The sequence below is a fragment of the Stylophora pistillata genome, chromosome 11 (assembly GCF_964205215.1).
Source record: "Stylophora pistillata chromosome 11, jaStyPist1.2, whole genome shotgun sequence".
NCBI lineage: Eukaryota > Metazoa > Cnidaria > Anthozoa > Scleractinia > Pocilloporidae > Stylophora > Stylophora pistillata.
The window spans coordinates 22,897,700-22,922,394 of NC_142529.1; the positions used below are offsets into that span (position 1 = coordinate 22,897,700).

The 24,695-nt window shown below is 38.3% G+C and overlaps 3 protein-coding genes across 3 annotated transcripts in view; 2 read left to right on the plus strand and 1 right to left on the minus strand.

Moving 5' to 3' along the window:
* Positions 1–6,121: 6,121 nt before the first annotated feature.
* Positions 6,122–24,695, plus strand: part of LOC111347581 (protein sidekick-2-like) — a 94,914-nt gene continuing 76,340 nt past the window's right edge. The window contains exons 1-3 of the mRNA XM_088737658.1: positions 6,122–6,155; positions 7,128–7,436; positions 8,311–8,595. Coding sequence (XP_088593784.1) covers positions 6,122–6,155; positions 7,128–7,436; positions 8,311–8,595 — 628 coding nt within the window. The remainder of the gene's footprint in view (positions 6,156–7,127; positions 7,437–8,310; positions 8,596–24,695) is intronic.
* On the minus strand, positions 10,348–11,205 carry LOC148720666 (uncharacterized). The gene is made up of 3 exons (XM_088739082.1): positions 10,745–11,205; positions 10,643–10,701; positions 10,348–10,542 (listed from the first exon to the last, which is right to left on the minus strand). Exons 1-3 carry the CDS (start codon positions 11,103–11,105, stop codon positions 10,417–10,419), a joined length of 546 nt encoding a protein of 181 aa, XP_088595208.1. The 5' UTR covers positions 11,106–11,205; the 3' UTR covers positions 10,348–10,416.
* LOC111319738 (fibroblast growth factor receptor 4-like) lies at positions 11,483–22,651 on the plus strand. The gene is made up of 9 exons (XM_088739083.1): positions 11,483–11,545; positions 11,631–11,946; positions 12,378–12,488; positions 13,225–13,412; positions 17,578–17,741; positions 19,568–19,608; positions 19,833–19,932; positions 20,386–20,485; positions 21,813–22,651. Exons 1-9 carry the CDS (start codon positions 11,483–11,485, stop codon positions 21,891–21,893), a joined length of 1,164 nt encoding a protein of 387 aa, XP_088595209.1. The 3' UTR covers positions 21,894–22,651.

The window sequence follows — 24,695 nt, forward strand, 5'->3', positions numbered from 1 at the left end:
CTTCAATGGTTTCGTTCGTGATGCCACTTAACGGGTTGATGATGAAACACCCATCGTCAGGGATATTAGCCAATATTACTGTCTTACGTTCGCTCCTAAAGATTGAGAAAACATATTTAGCATACTTTGGAAATTACAATTTTTTTCGTTCTACTTCTCATTTCTTGATCAAAACAAAAGAAAAACTTTGCAAAAATTTCCGTCTGCATTTGAAATAAGTAATTTTTTCTCAAGTGTACAAACAGTGAAAGCAGGCGGCGAGAAATTCCATTTTTACCGTTCGGCTGAACTGTCGTGGTTAGCCTTTCCATTCTGATGTCCTCTCGATTTTTACATGTTATCAAAATCAATTTTGAGTTAAAACTACTTAATTAATAAAGTCACTAACAGACTCACGGGTCGTTTACATAAACCAAAGTCCATTTGCAGCCTTTCTTTTACGCTTGATTACTTTCGCATTTGCAATTATCTTTCCGCTTTAACCCCTTCAGTTTTAGTGCCCGAGCAAACACTTCCTTAATTGTCTGATAGGTTTTGCTGTTTATTGATTCAGTTAAGTTCCACTTCTCTAGCATTTATCATTTAGTTTCTTTAAGATTCGTTAATGTTGGTTGCAAGGAGAACGTCAACTTTGATCACTTCTATCAGGTTAAAGCTTATTAACCAAAGTTAGCCATGTGCAACTCGTTGATAAGTGCTTTCAGGATACATTCAAATGCAAAATCTTGCGTCATAAGGGAAAGAAAAAAATATATACTGCTTTAAGAACTCTCATCTCACTGCGGTGTCTACGTCATTTTCTTAGAACTGAAGACATCTTAAGTACACTACTGTCCTACCAAAATATGACAGCGACTGAAAAGAAAATCTAACCTCGACGAGCTTAGAAAGCACTCTCTCAATATTTAAGCAAATTGTTTTTAAATGCTGTTCTAGATTGGGTCAAGATTAATGACAGAATGTTTTCATGAGGAAAAACACGAATTGATTACGCGTGACTTTCGGAAGCGCGTTGCATTAAAACGACACGCAGGGCTTTCTTTATAATGCGCGTTTAGATTTATTAATACATTAAGTAAAGTTCTCTTTAATACCATAATGAAGTACTTCGACTAAAAGACAAAACTGAAAAAATCAAGTGTCTTCATATAGTCTTGAATTGAATCGTAAATCCTTTGCGGGGGAAAAATTCGACAAACGGCGGAATAATCTGAAAGAGCAGAACTGAATTCAAAATTCCTTTGAGTCATTCAATCGTAAACCACAAAGCTCGATCTATATCAGACATAAGATATATGAGATTTCACTTATCAAGGATGGTCAACGTTGGTGCTGTGTTGCGCTTAAGATCCAAAGATTCAAGATATTTAACAAACAATAAAAACCGTTGTTGTATTCATGGATATTAGTGAAAAGCTACAGCTGAAACAAGTCCTGTTAAACGCACTAACAAATCCAATTCGCTTAACTGACCAAGTTATGGTCTTTCCAATTATGAACAGCAAATTGAATAGAACAGAAGTGCAAACGAAATTTATCTCCCAAGACTCCACATTAAACAGACCTCGCGGGTCTCACATAAGACACAATAGTTCCCGGAAGTTTTTTTCATAGCGATCAAAGGAACATTATTCAGGCACGTAGTTCTGAAACTAATAACGAAGTAGAAATACGACATTACATTATTTCGAATGACAAAGTGCTCGTTGAATAAGTGGTACAAGGCCTAACATTTAGGTAGCACGTCATTTTTTCAATTGAATACGGATGCATCAGCTTCGCTAATTGCGTCGCAGCATGGACTTACTAAAATGTATAAAGGCTGATAGTTTCTAAAGAAACTGTTTGGGGCTGCGTCGGTGGGGGTAACGAAATAATTTGGATATATTAGCCCTCCGACGAAGGGCTAACGCAAAAAACATCAGCTTTTGTAATCGTTACGGTGGCCAATTTACCATTTCAACTTTTTTGATATATCCAAATTATTACTAAAATGTACTCGCATAGTTGAGACAACTAACCTTGATGTATAAGAACTACAGCAATTAAGAGTAGAAAAGCTATACGGACAACCATTTCCGCACCGTCCGATCGCCCGTTGTTCTTTTTACTTTAAAGAGCACATTCAGTCAATCGTTTAGGGTAAATTTAATTGCAGTGTGATGCAAATTTTGTAAAACAACCAATTAGCCTAATTGGCAGACATACACAATGATAAATGCATGTTATTAAAATGTTTCAGTCGAGATAAATTTTGGATCGATCCGCAATGTTTAATTTAAAATATCTGTCAACACATAACATTCATCAGTGCGAATGTTTTGTCCTGTAAAGACAAAATATTTTGCAAAGAAGCCGTTGTCCTGCATTGGAGGATTACAAACTTTTTTGTCTGTGGTACTTTGAATTGTTTTCGAGACAGGCATAACCGACAAGTTCCGATTCTTTCTGACCTCTTGTTCTAAATATTTCAATCAAATACCTCAAACGATCACGTTCAACTAAACGAGCTACGCAAATTATTTAGATCCGAAGATATAATCTTTTCAAAAGACAAACCGATCTCGAAATGATTTTACGAGAAATAAAATAAAACAATGTACCGACGCATAATATAACTCAAAACTTTTCCTTGCGGAAATATCTCAATAGATATGATCTGCAAATCATGGAAGGTTTGCTGAAAATATTCATTTTTTTTTTCTTGGAAAAGAGAGAATTTTACTGTTTGAATGAGTGACTCACACCGAAAGCGAAGCGAACAAGCTGCGAAATACGATATTTGGAATCATTCAACAGAATGATGGAACTAACGAAAGTTACCCACTTTAAATTTTGATGATATGATTAATGCTATCGTCATCATTAGTGTTAACACTATTATTTGTTACTATTTATGATTGGTTGAACACTTACTAGACCATATATTTTAAATCGTCTTGTTCTTGTGGAACAGGATACTAATAAATAGGTGGGATACGACCGGTTTTCTGTTTTGAATGAGAGATAAATCTTGAGCAACACGATCTTATAATAATAATAATAATAACAATAATAATAATAATAATAATAATAATAATAATAATGATAAAGAGTACTTCTATGGCGCACAACTCCAATAAATTGCCCGTGGTGCTTTACAACAAATAAAAATGAATCATAAACAAACTACATTTACTAACATTCACTAACAAACATTTTAAAAAGATAAGTTTTCAAAACGCTTTTAAAGTGCTACTGAAACGTAATTTTCATATCCGAGATTTTGCAATATAATAGAGTTTGAACGTTATTTGCAAACGCTGTGTACTTTTTTTGGGCCAACGCATAGCGGAAAGTACATTTTTAACCATTCGAAGTTGACCGGCTGAGATCAAAATTGGCGGCCATCTTGGCGCGGCCAAAACAGCCCTGTGACGTCACAGGTTGTGTACTTCTGTGAAAGAAGGGTAAAAGCATGGAGTGTGGCTTGCATGTTGGGAGGCCGATGAAGAGGATTTCGGGCAAAATGCCATCCTCGTCTTATTCATCGGCGGCCACATCGGCATCTTGGCTATTTGCGGGAGATTCGCCCGGATAGGGAGCAAAATTCCCGACTGATACCAGAACGAATCTCTACCAGTCTATTTAGTTAATCGGAAACTGACGAGATCCACAAGATTAGGATCGAAACCGTGGTCTTGCTTGACCATCTACAGAAAATGTCGAAAGACATTATAACTGTAGATGGGCTACTAAACGCCCCGAGCCAAAGCAATGGCATTCAGAGAATGAAGGAAACATGGAAGCCTCATACGACACCGCCACTGAAGATGATCTACTCAGCAAGTCTGAGGATAACGAACAAATCCTGGTTCTGTCCTCGTGTACCGGTTCACAAGAGCCGATACAAAAGACCGAACAATACACATCAGCTAACCAATGACTCCTAAACAAAGAAAGGACAATACACAACAGCTAACCAATGACTCCTAAACAAAGAAAGAACAATACACAACAGCTAACCAATGATTCCTAAACAAAGAAAGAACAATGGTAATTCCCTTGTGAACCGGTACACCAGGTCAGAACCCAAATCCCTCTGTACCAAATGCCTCGCAGAACATGCCCAGAGTCCCTACAATATAGGGCGAGGGCCAAAATAAGAGCAGACGAGGATTTCAAAAATGATATAAAGCAAATCCTTAACAACGCGGAGCAAGAAACAGTAAAGGCGATCATGTGCTTCTATGAACGTGAAATCGGTCGTTTTAATACCGAAATAAAGAAAAGAAAACGAACCAAAACGGCTGGAACAGTGAACACTACGAACTATAATACGATCGAATCAGCGCGCGTGACGCAAGCCGAAAGCAATCAAGACAACTTAACGATCGAGACAGTCAAAAAAATAGCTGAACATCTACAAAGGCGAACGATTCGAAAAAGGCGCAATCCCTGATGTGCGTACTCAGTGCCACACATAAAGCAAATTCTCATGAAAAACTGGCATTTAATAGAAACACAACCACTACTGAGCGAACTATCCAAAAATCATACTCGTGAGGGCTAAACTTTGAATAGGCTACTCTAAACACACGCTTGGGAGTCGTGTAGGCCTGTCAACCCATTTTACGCCACCATCTTCGTCTTCGCTACTGGAGACAACTTCGCTTCGTTCAGAAGAAGATTCACTTGACAAAACTTCAATATCTGCCATCTCCTTCGCCCACGAATACAAACAAACAGTGAGTGAAATAAACCACGCTATCGGAGTGAACACAACAAGTGACGTCATCAATCCATTTCGCTCGGTACCAGGGCCCGGACATGGTTTTGTGTAAAATTTTTTATTTGAACGGTTAAAAAAGATATCTTTCGCTTCTTTTTGGCCAAAGCAAATTATCTCATGATGATCAGCATTTTCAAAACTACAGGTTAGAGCAAATATTTCAGATACGAAAATTTCGTTTCAGTAGCACTTTAAAAATGTCAACAGAAGAACTCCTACGTATTGAAAGAGGCAAAGAGTTCCACAATCTAGGAGCGCATACGGCAAACGATCGATCTCCATAAATTCGCATTTTTGAAGATGGCTCTACAAGGTCGCCATTACTAACAGATCGCAAAGAATAAGAGCTCCTACGATAAGTTAGAAGATCGGACAAATAAGACGGGGCCTTACCATTAAGAGATTTATAAACTAAAAGAAGAATGCAATAAATGGTTTGAACCCGGGGGTAACATGTGAAGGTGTAGTCTGATCGTCCGGGTGAGTGTAGTCCTGAGAAGGGCTGTTGTCGGTGGCAGTGACTGACGTTTCGACAACCTGTGCGGAAGTCATCATCAGAGTCAAGTGAATGATTGTTGTCAGTAGAATGTTCTTATTCCAGTTCGTGTGAAATGATCGGTTGGTTTTGCCGTGAAGTTATTGGCTGTAAGACTCAAGTGACGTAAGTCGGTCGTGATTGGTCTGTTTCGGTCTGTCGGTAAAGTTAGGTTGTTCTTTTTCGGTCGTTTGTGACGTTCATGTCGTGAATGAGTCGTTTGTATGGGGCGGGTAGTTGTTGACATCTGTTTAGGGGAGTCTGTTCTAAGTTAGTAAACCAGCTTTCCAGAGTCAGTCGTTGAAAATAGTCAGTGCTGTAGGTTAGGTTGCGCAGAGTCTAGAAAAGGAAGTTTGCCATTTTCTCCGACTTCTCTGGTAAACTGTATGTCAGTGTTTTGTTCGTTAAGGTGGTTGTGGAATGCGTCAATTTCGTCGTGTCGAACGGCGGTGAATGTGTCGTCAACGTAACGTAACCAAAGCGGTATCGTTTGTCGGCAAGTCGAAAGGGCGCGTTCCTCGATGTTCTGCATCACAATTTCTGCTATAACAACAGAAACTGGAGACCCCATGGCAGTGCGGTGTAACTGTTTGTAGTGTTTACCGTTGTACTGAAAGTAAGTAGACGTTAGGCAAATGTTTAGCAAGTCCATGATGTCGTCTGTCGGTAGCGGTACTGGGTCGGTAGATTGTCGGATTGCAGTCTCAGTGCTGTATGCAGTTTCAAGTCGGGACACTAACACCGCCCCCCCCCCCCCCCCTCCCAAGTTATGACCAGAATGACTTGTCGTGTTTTATTTTTTTATACCTTCTGTAATGTCGGGACGATTGTGTAGCAAGCAGGACGAGAGTAACTGGGACTAGCCTAGGTGATTATTAGGGGATTAACATAAAATAAAAAAGGATCGTACGAGAAAAGCAGGGCGGTGAAAAACGACAGTCGAGGAGAACGTTACTGTTTGTTGTGTTAGTTCTTTCGCTTGATTAAAGTGGTGTGCAACATTGTCACTTTTTGTACCTTAGATCCTTTTTTTTTTACCAAACCCTACCAGTTTTTGGAATATACGAATTTCCTCTGGATTTGACTTTAAGTAGTTAACAGCCAAATTTAAAATGTTATTACGTACTTTGATGGATGAATGAACGAAGGACATTGGCGTCAAGACATCAATTTTATTCATTGAAATATTTAGCCTATAATTGCCATCTTTCTCTCTCCGCCGCTCTCCATTTCTTGTTCTACTTCTTTTACAAACCTACTAATCCGCATGAAAACTATTTCTACGATTTTAGCCATCTATCCAGCAAACCTAATTTAAGAATTTGTGTACTCAGTATAGTCCATGATTTTGATACGACACCAGTTTGCATAGACATTAATAATATCGACTGTACCGTGAACGGAGGACAACTGATAACAAATATTAATTGAACTGTGTAGAGCGTAATTTGGTCGGAAATCATATGCGTGATTTCTAAAGTGATTGAGCGCACAACGCGAGTCTGATTTGAAATCAGAAGTATGATTTCCGACCATAATTGAACGACTCGAAATTTAATTACCATTTTACTAGATCCATTTTGAAATCGCAATACAGGGTTTTTTAGCCTGTTAACAATATTTTACTGACCCAGCACTGAGCTGGTTTTAAAAATGTTGCAAACGTTTCCTTAATTTTACCACAATTTGATAAGAATGGCACGATTCGGGATAAATCGCACCAATCAGATTGCAAGGATCGCCGATGATTTTAAAATGACATAAAAAATTGATAGCCCATGATGATGCTGATACAAATATAATCATTTTATCAAATTTTAGTTCATCCAGAAGTTACAATTGATGGTGATAAAGAGGAGATTGTGGCCAAGGGCGACGATATCAAGATAACTTGTCGGCATAAGGCTCTACCTCCTGCGTCTGAGTTGCAGTGGATAAAAGATGGAACGGTGATTTCGACAAATTCTACAATAGTGATCAATAACCCCCGCCTGAGTATTCCGCACTTCAATGAAACCCTCATACAGCTGTTAATCAATACATCCATCTTAGCGGATAGTGGGAATTACACCTGCAATGTCACAAATGACGCAAATAGTACATCGGACTCCAAATCAATAATCATTGAAGGTGTGTAAGAGTTGTTTTTATGCACTGCGTTTATTCATAGTGTTTCGATCTGTTCGTATTGGCCTTGGAAAGACCACTAAGGGTAGTGACATTTAAGAATGCATGAACGTTAATAGGACTCTATTACTAAAATAAAAACTGAGGTATCCGGGACAAATGCATGGGAAAAGGGCTGTAGAAATGGATTACGATGAGTTGGAGGTAATAGCCTGGGAAACAACGTTAACTTCTCAAGTATTAAAGTGGATGCTAAATATAGAGCAAACAATTTTTACCACGTATTTCTATCCATGAGGAGCAGAGAACTAAACACTGAGAAAAATTGTTATATCATTGGCGACGCCACTTACGGAGAAAAAGCATAATCTTTATTTGCACTATTCGAATTTCCGCAAAAATACAATTGATGCAAACCTTGAATATGGAAATGATTCATTCATAGGCCGAAACTAGAATGTATTCGTATAGTATTCATAGGAAGATAACTGGCTTGTTATTTCAATTTTATTTTACATCAATTTTTCTGTTTTAAACAATCTCACTTGGTTCGTCTTCGGGTATTTTTGCGAGTCCTTCGTGAAAATATAGATTATAGTGCCGGCATAGGAGATCTTAGATTATTTTGATCAAGGTCGCTCATTATCGCTGGTGGCAAAAACTGTAAATCATATTCTCGTATTTATGTTAAAAGATGAAAGAATTAGCTCAGATTAAAAAAAAACCTTCTAGTCTTTCGCACAAGTAAAAACTCTTATTGTGATGAATACAAAAAATGACAAGGACTTTGAGCTATTCAAAGTCATAGGCCTGTAGCCTTCGAAATTCGCTATCGTGAGGTAATTAGTGCGTGACAGTTTTGTTTTCTAATTCCCAGATGCATCTGGAATCTTGGAAAATCCAAAGAATGCCATCATAGTTGAAGGAGAAGAAGCTGGATTTAGTTGTGTGTTAGATGGAAATCCTTCACCAAAAGTTACTTGGACGAAGAATGAGGAAAAACTTAATATAACACATCTGCGACTAACAGCGTCGTCGCAGAACAACAAGCACAGTTTAACAATCACAAATGTTTACCAATCGCATTCAGGACAATACATGTGTGTGGCTTTTAATAATTTTCCCAACTTGACTTCATCTCCATGGACTTTAACAGTGCAATGTAAGTAGCTAATAAAACTTCCTTATTTTAAAAAACTTTACAATCGGCGTGGATCAGTTTTTTTTCTTTAAACGTAATTGTGTTGGTATTTTAACCTCTTAGCTTCAAGGAAGACACAAAAGAGTCGCTATTTTTGACGTCACGTTCTCGAACTCTCTTTATGTTGATATTGCTTTTGTAACCTTAGTAATGATTAACAGAGCTTAGCTATTTTTTCAGGGCCGATTCTTTCTTCTACCTCCTTAAAGAGTAAAATCCCCTGAACATTGCGACTTGCGGAAGTCCAAAGCGGTCTTTTTAGAAGGAGGAAATACAATGTTGGGCTTGTATGGAAATCAATATAGGAGACTGACACGCTTATTATGACTTATTTTAAGGTTGTGACATCATCGACCGCAGCATAAATTACCAATAGCTCCGCTCAGGGGAGTAGGGTACGATCATATATTCTAAACAGCGGCTTCCACCAAACTATGCTTGTTAACTATGGACGAATTTCTTGCCGGAATTGTTACGTCCAGAGAACGTTTCTGCCATTGGTTCTTAGTCATTCTGCTGTCAGTGTCATATTCATCGGTCCAAGGAGGTAAAAGTAATTTTTCATCACTCGAAGTTAGAAGTTCTTATAAGATTTTAGAGCGGAAATCAACGACGTTTACTCCACCCATTCTTTATACGAGATGTTTGCTCCGGCCACGAATTGAATTTTCACGTTAAACACTAAGTGTAATGAGACTGAATTCTCTCGAGTACGAGTGAAGAGGCTTAATATGATGAATTTGTTGAAATGCAATGTTTCAGTCGATTTTCTCAAGCGCAATATTTGAATATTGTAACTTCGAATGTTTCATTTTGTCCTGTGTGATTATGGCTTCAATGTAAATCTGCGACTGCAAATTTTAATCGAATTCATTGCTCTTAATTTCTCACCAAAGGTAAACTTTGTTTAAAGTACCGAGAAAATGTTTTGAAAGTTACGCAAACTTTAATGAATACAAGCTTATTTTACGTACAGGTGCCAGTTAAACACTTATTATGACTCGAAAGTATTCTGAATATTTTTGAACTATTTAATATGTGAGCTTCCTCTTGATGTGATTCTTACATGTTTTCCGCGGAGAATTAACCTCGATGGGACGGGACTGGTGTTTGTGTTTTTAGAAAATATCGGTTGCCATCAAGCGTTAGTGTTTGGAAACAATGATATTTAGCAGCTGGGTTATTTTTGTTTATAAACGACCTTGGAACACGCAATGCACATCAGAACTGTGTCTTGTTCACAGTTACATTATCAAGCTCAGCAAGTCATTATCTCTAGACTTGCTTCCTCTCTTCCTTAGGAGTTAGATTTTATAGCTACACCCATACCCTTTAATAGCCTGCGAACAGGCTCCTGAATTGGAGGAGTACAACGGTGCGAAGCAGGGGAATGGGAGCCTGCACGTGTCTTGCTAAATCGCCTTTACCTCCCACAAGAAGCCCGCAGAGAACTTATCTTGTTAACTGTAAAATGTCAACCAATCAGCGCGCGCCGGAAGTCAAAATCTAAAACAGAAAACAAACAAACAAACGAACAGGCTCCAGGCGAGCAAGCGCCATGTCTCACGGAGGCATTTTAACAGCAACTGTTTAATAATGAAACTTTGGGTTTTTCATCTGCAGTCCCCGTGATTGCAAGTATTGGCGTCCCTTAAAAAGATAAAACGAATAAATTCAACTTACCAAAGTAAAGAATGACTATAGCATTTGGTCAGGAAATCAAGTAATGCCATCGAAAGACTCCAAAAATAAGTAAACAGGCACGGCAACACAGACTTAAGCTTATCGGTGAATGACTATAGAACTTGACTCTCCTTGTTTACAAAAAGATCTGATCAACGACAATTTCCCAAACGCCTCACGGAAAGCAACATTTGCACCGAGTTTTGCCTCAGAGCTGTGAACAATCTTTGAACAATCATTGAACAAGTGACTAACAATCTAGTTAGAAGTAAATCCAATAGGATTCGTTAGAAACATAATATCTTTTTCCACTCCACATCTCAACAGTATGGGACTCATCCACCACAGCTGCGGCTAATTTTCTGTCAAGAGAAGAGCAGTTATCTTTCAGAATGTCGAGGAATCATTTCTCCATAACTGTCTCAGCCGAACCGAAGATTAGCTGAAATTATTGCGGCACGCAACTCGTCTTCCGAGATATCCTCTGTGGAAGCCGCCGGGATACTCATATTTCCGGCCTCAGCAATTTGGTCTTTTATGATGCTTTTCAAAGGACAAATAACCAATACAGTTTGCCGCTCTTCCCCTTCAATCGACGCAGCAACAGCAAAAAGTTGGAAAATAAGACCTTTGCCGTATCCTGTCGGAAGAACCGTGAGCACATCATCTTTCTTAAGTAAATAGTCTACAGCATTACGCTGTTCGGGCTTCAATTGCAACGTAAACTTCAAATTATTTGATAAATGGTCACAAGCCTCGCGAAGAACAGCATCCCTTCTTTCCGCCATTTTAATTTTTTGTCTCTATCGCAACTGAAAACTAAGACTACGTCATGAAAAATTAAAATCAACCAATCAGCGCTTTGCGTCCAAATTTTGGACGCAGACATTCGATACTCTGAGACTTGTGTAGAGTTTAATATGTCTATCTAAACCACGGATTAAACCGGATTACACCGCGGTCCTTAACCCTCCGACTCCCGTAATCTCTTCTCCTCGTTCCTATCCTATAATAGTCTTTCATATATCCCGGCATACACAACAAACCCTCTTCTCCTAAGGACGAATCTATCGTTTCGCCGGCATAAACCTGTAGCTACTGCAATACGTTCTTGACAACAAAAATATCTGCCAAAGCACTTTTGGCCATTTTTAATTTGATTTTCATGATCGAAAACGTCATCAGATGTGGAAAAAATGTCACTGGTCACAGGTTAACCAGATTTAACGTAGGCTTTTCATGCTTTCATTTCATTCAGAATATGGCAGCATCAACCTTTGGGCTTCAAACTGCTTCTTTTTGTTTCTTTCTAGGAGAGAAACAACGAGGATAATGTTTCCATGCTGGAAATTACACCGGGCATCATGAATCAGCTGAGAGATCATAGCCAGCAGATCTCTATAGAAGCGCCAGCGGAAGTGCCAAACTCAGGGGCAGAAGAGGTTGCGGTTGTTGACAATGAGACATATCTAAATCAAATGGAAATTGACAGAAACTGGGAAATTCCTCGAGAAAGACTGGAAATTTTAGAAACGAAACTTGGTGGAGGAGAGTTCGGAGTCGTCAAGAAGGGAAACTATTTGAGAGGAGATGGGAACAAATTACCCGTCGCTGTTAAAATGTTAAAAGGTTAGATACAGTCAAACGCTGTTTCTATTTATGAATTTATTTGGATCTGGTTGTTCTAAAGATGTCACGCTATCCACTAGACAAATCTCAGTACTTTGCACAGCGCAGTAAGTTTTGTCAACCATTATCCACTGGATAGCAATTTATCTATTTGATAGCGTTATCCACCCTTTGGACAGCTGTGCCCAGATGGCTAGAGAAGCCTTCCAAAATAAAGTTACATTATTACCTAGATCTCCCGTAATCTGTCCTTCAAATCATTCGTAATAGTATTGTTAAGGTGGCCAAGACAAAAGAGAAAATAACCGTGCAGGTTTCTGAGCACTTTGAAATTGTTCCGATTTGCCCAACCATTTTCGCTCTTCGCATTTTACCTCCCTATTCGAAAATCGAGTTTACCTTTGTTTAACCGTTTCTGCCTTTATGTCTAGATACCAATGACCAAAAGCAGCGCATGGCACTAATCCAGGAGTTAGAGGTGCTTAAGGAAGTAGGACGCCACAAAAATATTGTGAGCTTAGTTGGAGCATGCTCATTTGAAGGTACATCAAAGTAGATAAAGCTTTGTAATCAGGAGAGTATTGGTTTGTTTCTCTTTAGCCAAGGAAGTGGTTTCTTATGTCAACAAAGCGTCCAATTCGGCAGGAAAATCATGTGGTACAAGAGATCTGCTTTAAATTATAAGAAAATAATTGATAGAGGATAAGAATTAATTTCTTTCTATTACGTAGCAGGACTGAATGATTTTTTAGCAAGAAAAATTAAATACTTAAAAAAAAATCAACCTATGAAAAACCTGTTAGTCTTTTGGTGAAATATTCAACATGTTCGCATAAGCTGAAAGTGAAATTTGTCAAATGTAACCAACAGTTACATCGCCTTTCCATCGCAGACTTTTCTCTTTCTTAAAATGGTACAGCAGTTTCTAATTGACTGTCGTAAACCCAAAACCAGAATAATAAAATCAGCCAATCAAAGCAATATTTTTTGTCATCATCAGCCAATCAGGACTCAAAGTAAAAGCAGGTAATTCCCAAAAGAGCGGGGAAAATCCGGGCAAACCAATTCACAATTGGTTTTTGTCTGGCATCTCATTAGTTTAGTTTTCTAAACCGATCAGAGACCGAAGTATAACAAAACCAAAGCAATCCAGTATCACTTTCAACAACTAATCGAAATGTATCCTATTTTAAGGTATGTTTTTAACAAACATCGCGGGAATTGACAACTCTTAAGCTCTCCCATCACTGTTTCATGTCACATACTTTTGTCTTCTAGAACCCCTATGTGTGATTATTGAGTTCGTACCAGATGGAAGTCTGGATCGGATATTGCTTGAGAGCCGTATTCCTGCTCGCACAGAGGATGAAAATTATGCAAACCTTTGGTCTGGACTGTCCGAGAGAGATTTGCTAAGAATCGCCAAAGATGTCGCAAGTGGAATGCAACACCTTGAAAGCAAGCTGGTTAGTTTTAGATGTACGCTTATTTCTTTTGACTTTCCCACCTTAAAGATAGTGTGCGTTCTTTGTATTTTCTGAATCTTGAAAGTGGATTGTATAATTATTATATTTAAAACAATTTTGCATTCCGGAAAATGAATGATAATCATTTCATATTGTTCTTAAAATTTTTATCGAACATGAGTGGTTGTCACCAACCTGATTTCAGCACCAGGTAAGCGTCATGCTTATAATTGGACTGTGTAATATAACGGTGTAAGCGTCGTGTTCGTGCGTTGTTCCCGAGCATTTCGCCGAGTTAACTGTTGTTGCTATTTTCAATGAAACATTTAACCGATAGCTCGTTTATCCTTCAACTTTTGTCATAGCTTTGATCATAGTTAGTAGAGGGGATGGTTATGAAACCCGGTAAACATCAAAGGGTTAAACAATAGCGCGGTCGGCGATGTTGAACAGACCCGTCACGTGACTCTGACCGTGCACGAGTTCATTCAAGATGGCGGACGGTGTAGACGATCTTTTTGTGTGGTGAGAAGATTTTGAGGCGATCTTGGGTATTTTGGAAGACGATGACGAAGTAGAGGAACAATTTTCCGTCGCAGTTAGAAATGTAAGTTGAAAACGTTGCAATTTCGAGTTGTAATTTTGCACTACTGAGCTTAAATCTGCCACAGATGGGCTACTCGACGCGTGTACAAACGAAATTCAACAAACGTTCGCGTATAAACCATGCTTATATATTGCCGTTTCTTCAAAGGCAATCTTCCTTCGGGCTCCTGCGAAACAAGGAAGACTTATAAAAAGCTTCTAAGGAGCTCAAATCTCCTGAATTGAGTGATTTGTCGAAATTATTTTAAGTGGTAAACCTTGTAATCGATAGAGCTTCGCGACCTCACGATACTCTCTTGATCGAAAAAGGTGACCACTGAATTTTTATTTTTAAACTCTTAAGTAGTTTATTTATTTTACAATGGTGATGTTTGTAATATCTTTGTAGGCTCAGCGTCAAGAAATTTTTTGTCATGACTGCAGAAAGAAATACAAAATAAGAGGAAGTTGTGACAGACACGGGGCTGCAAAACACAACAATCAACAGGAAGGATTGGAGCAGGTGCAACAGTTGAGCCCGAGCGTTCTTGTAGAAATAATTGACCGTGCTGTCCGCAATGTTAAGGAAAGGAAATTTTTTGCAGAAAATTTCAGGATGGAGCTCAGCAATTACTCATACCAACAGCTACAAGAAGACAGCAAAGAATTCTCTGCTATAAAAGCAATCTATGAAGGATATACAAGAAATGGAGATGCAGAAAAGTTTATGGCAAATATTATGCAACAATTGCTGTAAAGTCAACACAATTCTTCAGTGGACTTTCTTGGAATGCACTACTTGCAACCAAAGTTGCTGATTGTTTGCTGGCATACTCTAAGCAACAAAAACACTCTACTGAAAGCAGTCATAATATAAAAACTGTGTTGTCAGTCAATTAAGTCAATTCATCATTGAGGAGATTAATCACATAGCATAAGAGTACATTTTGTATTATAGATACAATTACCTCATGTCAACTGATGAAGATTTTTTAGTGCATGTTCACATAACAATGACAGAAAGGGTATAAAAGTTTGATTATATTGGGAGCATATAAAACAAGAATATGATTTATTAAAGATCCATTCCCACGTTCTTATAATCTATATCACTGGTAACTTGAATGATTTTCATTGTTTTACCAAACCTGAATCAAAGTTTAAAAAAGTTCAGAGTTAACATTACATTTATTGTCCTCACTGCAAATGGTGGTACTGATCATAAGGTACTAATTAAGAAATCAAAAAATAATGTGAATTATCACTCCTATTCCTGCCTTTGTTGGTCATCACCTTGACAACTTTTACTAATTTCCTTGCGTAAAGCCCTTGCTTTGGTTTGGGTTGCCTTGATCTTGTAATGCTGAATGACATCCTTGGCAAAAGAGAACCAGTGTACATGTACATACAGACTAACAATCCCACGAAAGACATCCTTACAAACATGACTGTCTGGCTCAAGTTCGGCATCTGATATCATCAAATTGTAGTTAGCAAGGATGTGACTATCACTGGTTGCTTTGTTAGTGATGCTGGAAATATCCAATCTTTGCAAATCAGGCTTTGATGTGAATAGTCTAAAATGACATTCTGTTTTTACTAAAAAAAATATTTGCTGTGCAGGCTGAGTGATTGACCAAAGTCGCCCACGATTCAAAGCTGACACAAGTTTCTGGCTAGCGTCAGTTATGCTCTCCAGTTTCCTAGCTTTCAGTACTGCCATAGCTTTTTGGCTCTCCACTGAGTTAGTTCGTCCATGTTTTTTGTGTAAGTTGTGCAGAACATAACCGCTAAGATATTGCATCCCAGCTTTCTCCTTAACTACATTTTCAGTTTTTTTCTACGTGGTAACTTAACATCAGTAACTTGTTCCCAGGCTCGTGTCTTGTCCTTTCGGCCTCTTGTGTCGCCATCCTGACAGGACACTGTTCTCTGCATTCTTAGTGTGTTACTGTTATACCCAAATGCTTTTATATCAGGGTTGTCACTGCGTCTACCCAGTTTCCACTGGCCCCCGAAGTACTCCTCTAATGGATCCTGGCAGAACCGTTCTGTGAGGGCAAATTCAAACCCTTCCTGGAGCAAAAATTTTGTCTCCTCGACAGCAGAATGTACAGATATGTAGAAGCTCTCATATGTCTGCCATGAGAGAAACATTCGGTTTCTGGCATTCTGGGTGAAGTTACCCGGTCTGTTGACAGCATTCTCTTTCCAAGTCCTCAGATAGTGTAGGAACTCCATCAACCATGCAAATCTAGCAAATAAAAGAAAAGTCATCAATTACTGGTTTGCGCTTTCTCTGATGCTCTGTCATGCTTCTCACATTGAGACAATCAAAGAAGCCATCGATCATTTCGCAGAGTTTTGCAGTTGCTGCTGTGCCTGGAGGTCCAAACGTCTTCAGAACTGCAGCGACTGATGCACTCAGGACTTGTGCAGCAAGATTTACCCGCATGACAGAATAAGGAGTCAGGTTTACATGCTCATATGACAGCCTAGGCAATAGCTTCAAGCCATTGTCTACATCCTGATATAAAATCTCTGTTTCTTCTTCGTCATTTTCGCCGTTTGAACTGCATTTGAAAATAAAGTAAAACACAACTAAGAAAGATGAAAATTAACCTTCAAGAAAATTCCAGAGAGATCGTAAATAAACAAAACCTTATGGATGGCGAGAGCACATGTCTTCAATTTCTACTGTAAGCTTATATCGCAGCCGTACTTACATATTTCGAAATCTTCTACGTCGAAGTGTTTTTCACAGGTAAACACCTTGTCGTTTTCGATTCTTTTTCGAAATTCATGGTCGATCTCACGCGTCTTTGTGATTTCACTCAACCAATCGTCCCGCTACTTCTTGTGTGCCTCGTCCTTCGCTGCAGGCAGCTTCCAAATACCGATCCCTTTCGTTCTTCTACAACTCCCACAGCCAAACATAGCGCAGTTATCTCCAGACATGACGATTAATGAGTAGTGTAGCTATAACACTTATCGAATCGAGATTAATCTAAGCTAAAAATCTAGCGAAATACAGCGTGAGTGTCCGCACATTCACCTTACTCCGATCTCCATTTTGATTTTCCATGTGCACGGTCAACATCACGTGACTAAGGGAAAAACATAACAAAGACATCGGCCTCTGATGTTTACCGGGTTTCATAACCAGTCCCCTCTACTAACTATGTTTTGATTAATTGCTAATAAGACTTCCTCTCGTCAAATTCGGTCTATAATCCTACTCGTAATCAGCAAAATCGGACTCCCGTTTCGCAGTCGTCCGATCTTGTTACGATTACAGACAGGACTGGACCGTCCTTTTTTTACAAATCGGCAATGCTCAGGACATCATCGCTCTCTGATGAACTCTGTGCGAGAAGGAAGCTCTTCGTCCATCGTGTATAAATTCTGGTGAGAAAATGTGATGATAATCAGTCTAAAAGATAAGGAGACATTCATGTCACATTAAAAAAAATCAAATCATTAATGAAATGAAATATTTTGGGGAGTAGCACAAAGTATTATGTTACCACCTGAGTTACACTTTCACTAACACACTAACGTCATTTTGTTATTACATTAGTGTGTTCACAGAGACCTGGCCGCTCGAAACATTTTGATTGGTAAAGGACTGGTCGCCAAGGTAGCAGATTTTGGATTGTCACGTGACATTTCACAGAACGGAGAGTATATCAAATGCACAGGGGTACACATATGTCATTTTATTTTCGTCAGTAGGCTATGGGGGTAGGATTTGGTTGTGTCACGATACTTATCCCTCCCCCCCTCCGTAGCACTCTGTGATAGTCTCATGATCCTTCTCATTAACAGTTAATTGGCAGTCATTTTCTTTAGCTCCTCCTCCCTTATACTCCCTTCTACTCTTTTGGCGATGACAGATACCCCCTCCATTACCCCTGAAAAACAATGTGCCCCCCAAAATCCTCCCTTTTTCCCTGAGTTTAGGTTGAAGTCTCACTGAGAATGCTGTGCTCTTTGCTGATTTTACAAAATCACAGGGACAGTTCCATGGCTGTGGATGTCAATGGAAAGTCTAAGGGGAACCAACACCACGATGTCTGATGTTTGAGTAATTTTCTAAATTTTCGATAGGGTTTTTATGGCTTAACTTGGTGTGTCACTGCTTGAATAACTTTTGTCGCGTTCCCGATGGCGCAGACACGTGGTGTTGTGTACCGGAGTTCGCCAGTTTAACCACAGTGATGAACTTTAGACAAGTAGGAGCATCAGACTCTTTATTCATTTAAGCTGGCAGTCTTTGTACAGCACAAGCGGTAAAAACTATAATACGGGTACATGAAAGTTCGATGTAACGTAAACGGAAAGGCTACGAATAAACGAATAGGGCGAAACTAGAAATGATAAAAATGAAGAATATTACAAGCGTAACTTACATCGGATCTTAACTCCAAGGTAGAAAACTCCTAAACTCCAAGCTTCAGGTAAAAACTCCTAAACTCCGTTTGGCTCCGAAATGGTTTCGCTTCAACGACCTAATAGTAGGGGAACTTAGTTGTTACACTTTGACGAAGGGGAAGTAGAAATGAATAATGCTTTGTGTAGCTAGCTTCGGGCGGATATTCGCTCGTCAAGGAATGGAAATCAAACAAAGCGCGCTAACAAATTTAACAAACAGTGATTGAAAGTTTCTTAGTGTCTTTGTGCTAAAAACGGAAGAGTTACGTAAGTAAAGGATCAGATTTCATATCCGTAAACATGACAACTTTTCTAGAATTTATTAAAAATTATCATGGTTGTTTTCAAATTAAGACATGGTCTTTATGTTGATATAACAAATTTACAGTATACATTTTTCTCAGAAAGTTTATATAGGCAATTTCAGTAATTTAAGTTTTTGTTAAAAAAGTCCCGTATGGTCTGATGGTGACTATGAATCTAGACCTATTATTATTATTATTATTATGGCAGTTATACACATCTGGATACCAGATTAAAAAAAAACAAAAACAAATTAAAAACAAAAACAAATTAAAATCAAAAACAAAAAAACTCTAAAGCTAGGCAGCAAACCGTAGCTAACTCTGTGTATAAATCTACAGAAAATATGCTATTTAAAATGTCATACATAAACCAACATCAAATTCTATAAATAGTTAAAAGAAAATCGTATGAATGAATAAATAAACAAAGCCCTAAAAGTTGCTAATGTTGCGAGTATATTGTTCAGCTCAAGACCTTGAAAGATCTCGCATTCTGCTCCTAGCAAATCCCAAACACTACTGTTCAGCTTGGAGTAGCACCCAAAACATTGATTATAACGTTCACTTATTATTATTATTATTATTATTATTATTATTATTATTATCATTATTATCACTATTATTACTGTTATTATTATTTTTATGCGGCAGTATATACATCTGGATGCCCAGAATAAAAACAAAACTGTAGCTGTGGCTGCGCGATAAGCCGTGGCCAGCCACAGCGTCGACTAGTATATGAATATACAATTAGAAATATAAGTGAGTAAAATATTATTATTATAATGTTTGAATTTAACCTCAAGTCGTTGTGTTTTGAATCATTTATAGCTGGTCTCTCGGTGTGGTCCTGTTGGAAATCGTCACCCTCGGTGAGTTTCCGGGAAAAAGGGTGCACATTTCGCGCCATAGTGCTTATAAAGCACACTTCATTTCATTTTATCTGAAAATTGAATATCTTTTATCTATTAGATGATTATCAAAAAAACTTTAGATTAATTGAGGTCTGCTTTTTAAGAAAGTTCGGTTTTTTCTTAGAGTACACGTTTAAAAACTGTGGAACTTTATTTTATTTGTGATGAAATTTCCGCTGTAGGTAAGCGACCTTATGCTGGAGTTACAGGCATTGTGGAACTTTACACCATGTTGCATAGTGGTTTTAGACTCGAGAAACCACCGCACTGCTCTAAAATATTGTAAGTGATATTGACCACTTTCATAAATGGCTGCCGGATTAATATTCTTTTGTTTAAATTTAAATTAGCCTTTCTGCCCTCGCTTGAGATAATGTTTTCTTTTGAATTTTGTACTGGAGAACGAGGTCAGAAAGGCTAATTCAAATTTAACCAAAAGAATATTAATCTGGCAGCCATTTATGAAAGTGGTCTTATGAGAGGGGCTTTACTGGTTTACGAAACTTTTTTCCTGTATTTGACCGAGGCTTCACATATATTTTCATTTCTATAAGCCACAGGTACTAAATATAAAGGTACGAAACAGAAATAGCCAATATACATGGATCCGCTAATCATATGCACGATATGTCAGTCTTTTTTTCACATTACAAACTGCACTGCAGTGAAAGTGAAAAAACCCTTCGTCCTCTCTCATTCTTGATTCATTCTTGATTCATTCTTGATTCATTCTAGGTATGACATTATGCTTCATTGCTGGCAAGAGACTCCGGAGGATCGTCCAACTTTTAAAGATCTTCATTCAAAATTGTACTCGATCTTGTGCGAGCCCGCGGTATGGATATGTTGAAAGATTATCTAACCTAAGTTACTCACACTACACTCCCGTTCACATATTCTGGGACACTTGCAGCTTCCCCTTGTTCCTCTCAGGGGGGGACCTTAAGCAAACCACTACGACGACGGCAACGAGGACATGGTAAAACAAAAGATTTAATGGGCAGAACAATAGCTCAGCACGTGCGTTTTAAAACTTTGTACATCTCAGCCGTCCTCTACAAAACAACAACGTGAAATAACCAAAATTGGTGTCGTCTGCAAATGGAAACTGCGACAGCAAATTATTTTAATCTCCATTTGGAACTCAAAGATGCTTAGATAAGTGGTGCTGAGATTGAGATGTGGCGCCGTAAACATATGCAGCAATTTTTGAAATGTTAACTTCAAATCTAAATCAATTTTTTATTCGACGTCGTCCTCGGCGTTGCCGTCCTGACTACTTAAGGTCCCTAATTTTTGGGAGGGGGGAGGACGGGGAAGGGAGTCGACAAAGAAATTTGTTATTCCCGGCGGATGATTAATCTTTATAAGACACTAAACGGGCCGGGGTAAGAAGGTTTTCTGCATCAATACGCCAACTAGAAAACAAGACAAAAACAATGTGGCTTTATGAATGACCTGCAGGTTTTGCAAAATAAGGCCGCGAAAATGGCATCAAACAGGCCACTTTATTCGTCAGCTATTGATGCCCTCGTAACTCTAAAGTTGCTCAACTTTGAAGGACGTAGATTCTATTATCGCTATATATATGTATATTTGTAAGTGTATTAATGGCCTCATGGATCACTCAATGGAGCTACTAGCAAACAGAGACGTTCATAATTATAACACACAAGAAAAAGAATTATGCTTAGACTACCTCTCGCAACCAAAACTTGGGGTGAACAGAGGGTGTGTTATCACTCTCTAAAAGATTGGAACAACCGAGATAAAGCATTAGAAATGCACCTGACTTTGTAAATTCTAAGCATGGCAATTTTAGTGGCTTTTTTGTTCATTCTTCTTATATTTCGATTGTAGCTTTTTATAAATTTTTAATTTAGTTTTTATATTAATTTTTAATTCTCGGTATCTCATTTTTGCTGTATATAGTCTGATTTGCCACCTTTAGTCTAAGTTTGGACCTTTCTGAAAACCACAGTGATGTGATGAATGTTTCCTATTAACAGATTATAAGAGGATTTGATTTCGATTTTACGAGCTTTCCGATCCACCCCCAAACGAAATTTTAGCAGGTTACATATAGGCTTTCCATTTTTTCGGGAATATTTCTGTGATGAGCTTGAGTGTAATTTACTTATTTACTCACATTCTTTCTACAGGTCAGTTATGTCAATATTACACATTTTCAAGAACAGATAAATGAAATGGGTCAAACGGACACCCTAAACTGTTTTATCTGACTCCATCAAAGACTTTGGAGACGCGGTTACCCGAACGTTAGCTCGGTAGATCGCTAACAGAACGGCCCAAGGGCCTTGATTAGGGCACGTTGTCATTTTGCGAACAAGATACAGCAAACCGTGAATGGATATGCGATATAAGCTATGGTAGAGTAGCTAGCATATCAACCAAGGTGATGGTCCCCTCATCCTACGGATACCTTGATAGGCCTTTTATCGGTATAGATGCAGATATTTTTCCTTGTAAAAGAGACTTTTGAAAGTTGTAATCCCTACTTATCAATATAACTCGTTGAAATGACTTGTTTTGTTTTCAAAGTGAAGTTGACTAGAATGGAAAATGGCCATCGCCTCGCGCTACTCTTATGCTTCTTTCGTGCTTAGCAACCTCCCGCGTGCACCATAACTCAATAGTGTACGCTGTGGTGTTTACCATTTGTTAAATATATATCTTTTTTAATCAATAAAGACACTATACGTATCATAAATATATTTTATCATTATAGATGTTCCGATGAATTCCGTAGGTTACTGAACACAGCCCTTAATCTTAGCGCTGTCTCGAAACTTGACCTTATAACTCGTTCTTGCAGAATTAAACATGGCATGCTTTAGCCAGTAGGAGCTGGAATTCAGTATTTAACCTCAATGGATACTGAGCAAGTATTTCAAACTTGCGAAGTTCTCCTTCATGTATGAGTGCGGACCGCGGGTGTAAACAAAATAAAATAAAGACAATACTTTTTCTTCTCGTAAAATTGTGAAATACCAGTGGATTTATACTAAATCGGTTCATTAAAATCAGTTCGCGATTGCAATACACGATAACTATAATTTGGGCTTGTCCTCATAAATTATCGCGCAATAAATTTTTTGAGCTTGTAATTGTTAACTTGAGACCACAGATAAAATTTGTATGTATCATTCCAGAGTTTTCCGCCAAAAAGCGCCGCTGCACAATTGTTACAAACTCGTTCCTAGTCTGCGGTCAGTAGACAGCTCAAATGTACAGATATCGTGGTAAACAATCTCAAAATGATTGATGTTTATGTGGGATATTAAAGGAGTAAGGAAAGCATTAAAGCAACGAATAACTTGTCACTTAAATGTTTGTATTCATTGATCTAAGCGGCGAAGATGAATGAAAGAACCTCGAACAGTTGCCGTTTTTTTGCATTACTGAGTAGCTGTCAGATGTTACTATTTAGGCCTACAAGTTCATTATCATCGGAGGAGGTTAAGTATCGAAAGGTTCAAGTATCGAAATAAGTACAATTTTCTCATTAGAGACGCTAGGATAAAATATTTTCATGACAAACTAGTCTCAGTTAGCTCAGACCTCAGAAAGACTTGGTCAGTTATTGAGCAGATTATTTCTAAAAAGAAATCTGAACAACATTTTTGTATTATGAAAGACAATAACAATAGCAATAACAATAACATGTACTCTGGACCCGTAACAAAATCCCAAAACAAGGCCTTTGGAGCCCGAAACGGCAAATTAGCAACAAAATCCCTAGAGGGGCCCTTAAATGATACTAATCGTAATAAGATCCCTTGGCAGGGCCTCTGATCGAGTCCAATCCACTCCTAAAGGGCCGAAAAAATCCAAGAAAAGGGCCTTTGAACGATCAGTTAGTAGCGCCTAATATAAGATAGAAAATTAATTGTAGCAAATTCTATTTTTCGAATGAAATTCCTTTCTTTTATTCAAACCATAGGGTGCCAAAGAGAACAACTGAGCACTCCAATAAGCCTCTTTTGTGATCAAAAGCCTATCGATCTCGATAGAGCCACTAGGGGCCTGTACCTGATCAATGCATTGGAACGAAAAATCGTCCAGGGTGTGTGGGGTTTTGTTAAAGTGTATCGCTACTTCACAAGTTGTTTTGTTTGTGAGCATAGCAGATTTGTGATTTCGAAATTTCACTTTAAAGTCGGTAGTAGTAGATCCCACGTATTGCAGACGACATTTCTTGCAGGAAGCCAAGTAAATCACATTTTTAGAATCACAGGAAAGTCTAAAGTGAATGGTGAAATTTTTGCCCGTCTGAAAGCTGAGAAATGATTCAGATTCAACATGATTTGGATTCATTTGATTTTGTTGCTAACTTGCCCTTTCGGCTCCAAAGGCCTTTTTTTGGGAGTTTGTTACGGTTTACAGTTGTAGTTAAAAGTGGGCCTTCCCTTTTTTAATGCTTGCCGCATTGCTTCTTTGCAATTGGTTACGCCACTCATTTTAACATATTTAGTATTCTTATCTGTTAGTTTTTAGGGTTTGTGTCTTGTATTTTGTCCATTGCTTTCTTTGTAATTAGGTTTTCTGTTATCTTTTTATTAGCACCAGTTCATTAGTCGTTATCTGTAATTACGTAATCATTAGCACTTCGATCCTATTTAAAGCTCTTTTTTTTATTTCAAAAGTTGTAAATAACTGAAGAAGGTCTCTGACCGAAACGTTTTTTTATTAAAATTTTTTTTATTTTTTACGTCAGAAGTTGTCCATGCTCGCAATTTTTCAACTTTCTACGTTCGTGTTTGCTGTGAGGTTTGGACTGCGAATCTTTATTGATCCTCCTGGTGCGGTGCACCTTTGTTGGCCTGAGAGTTCCACTAACGACTTGCTATATATATGTTTTTCTCGTTGCCATGTTCCCACCAATAACGTAGCTCCATTTTCTGCCTTTAAAAGCACACACAACCCACAATTCCTCTATTCGCTCTGACGAAGGGCTAACGCTCGAAACGTCAGCTTTTGTAACCTTACGGTGGCCAATTTACCATTTCAACTTTGTTGATATA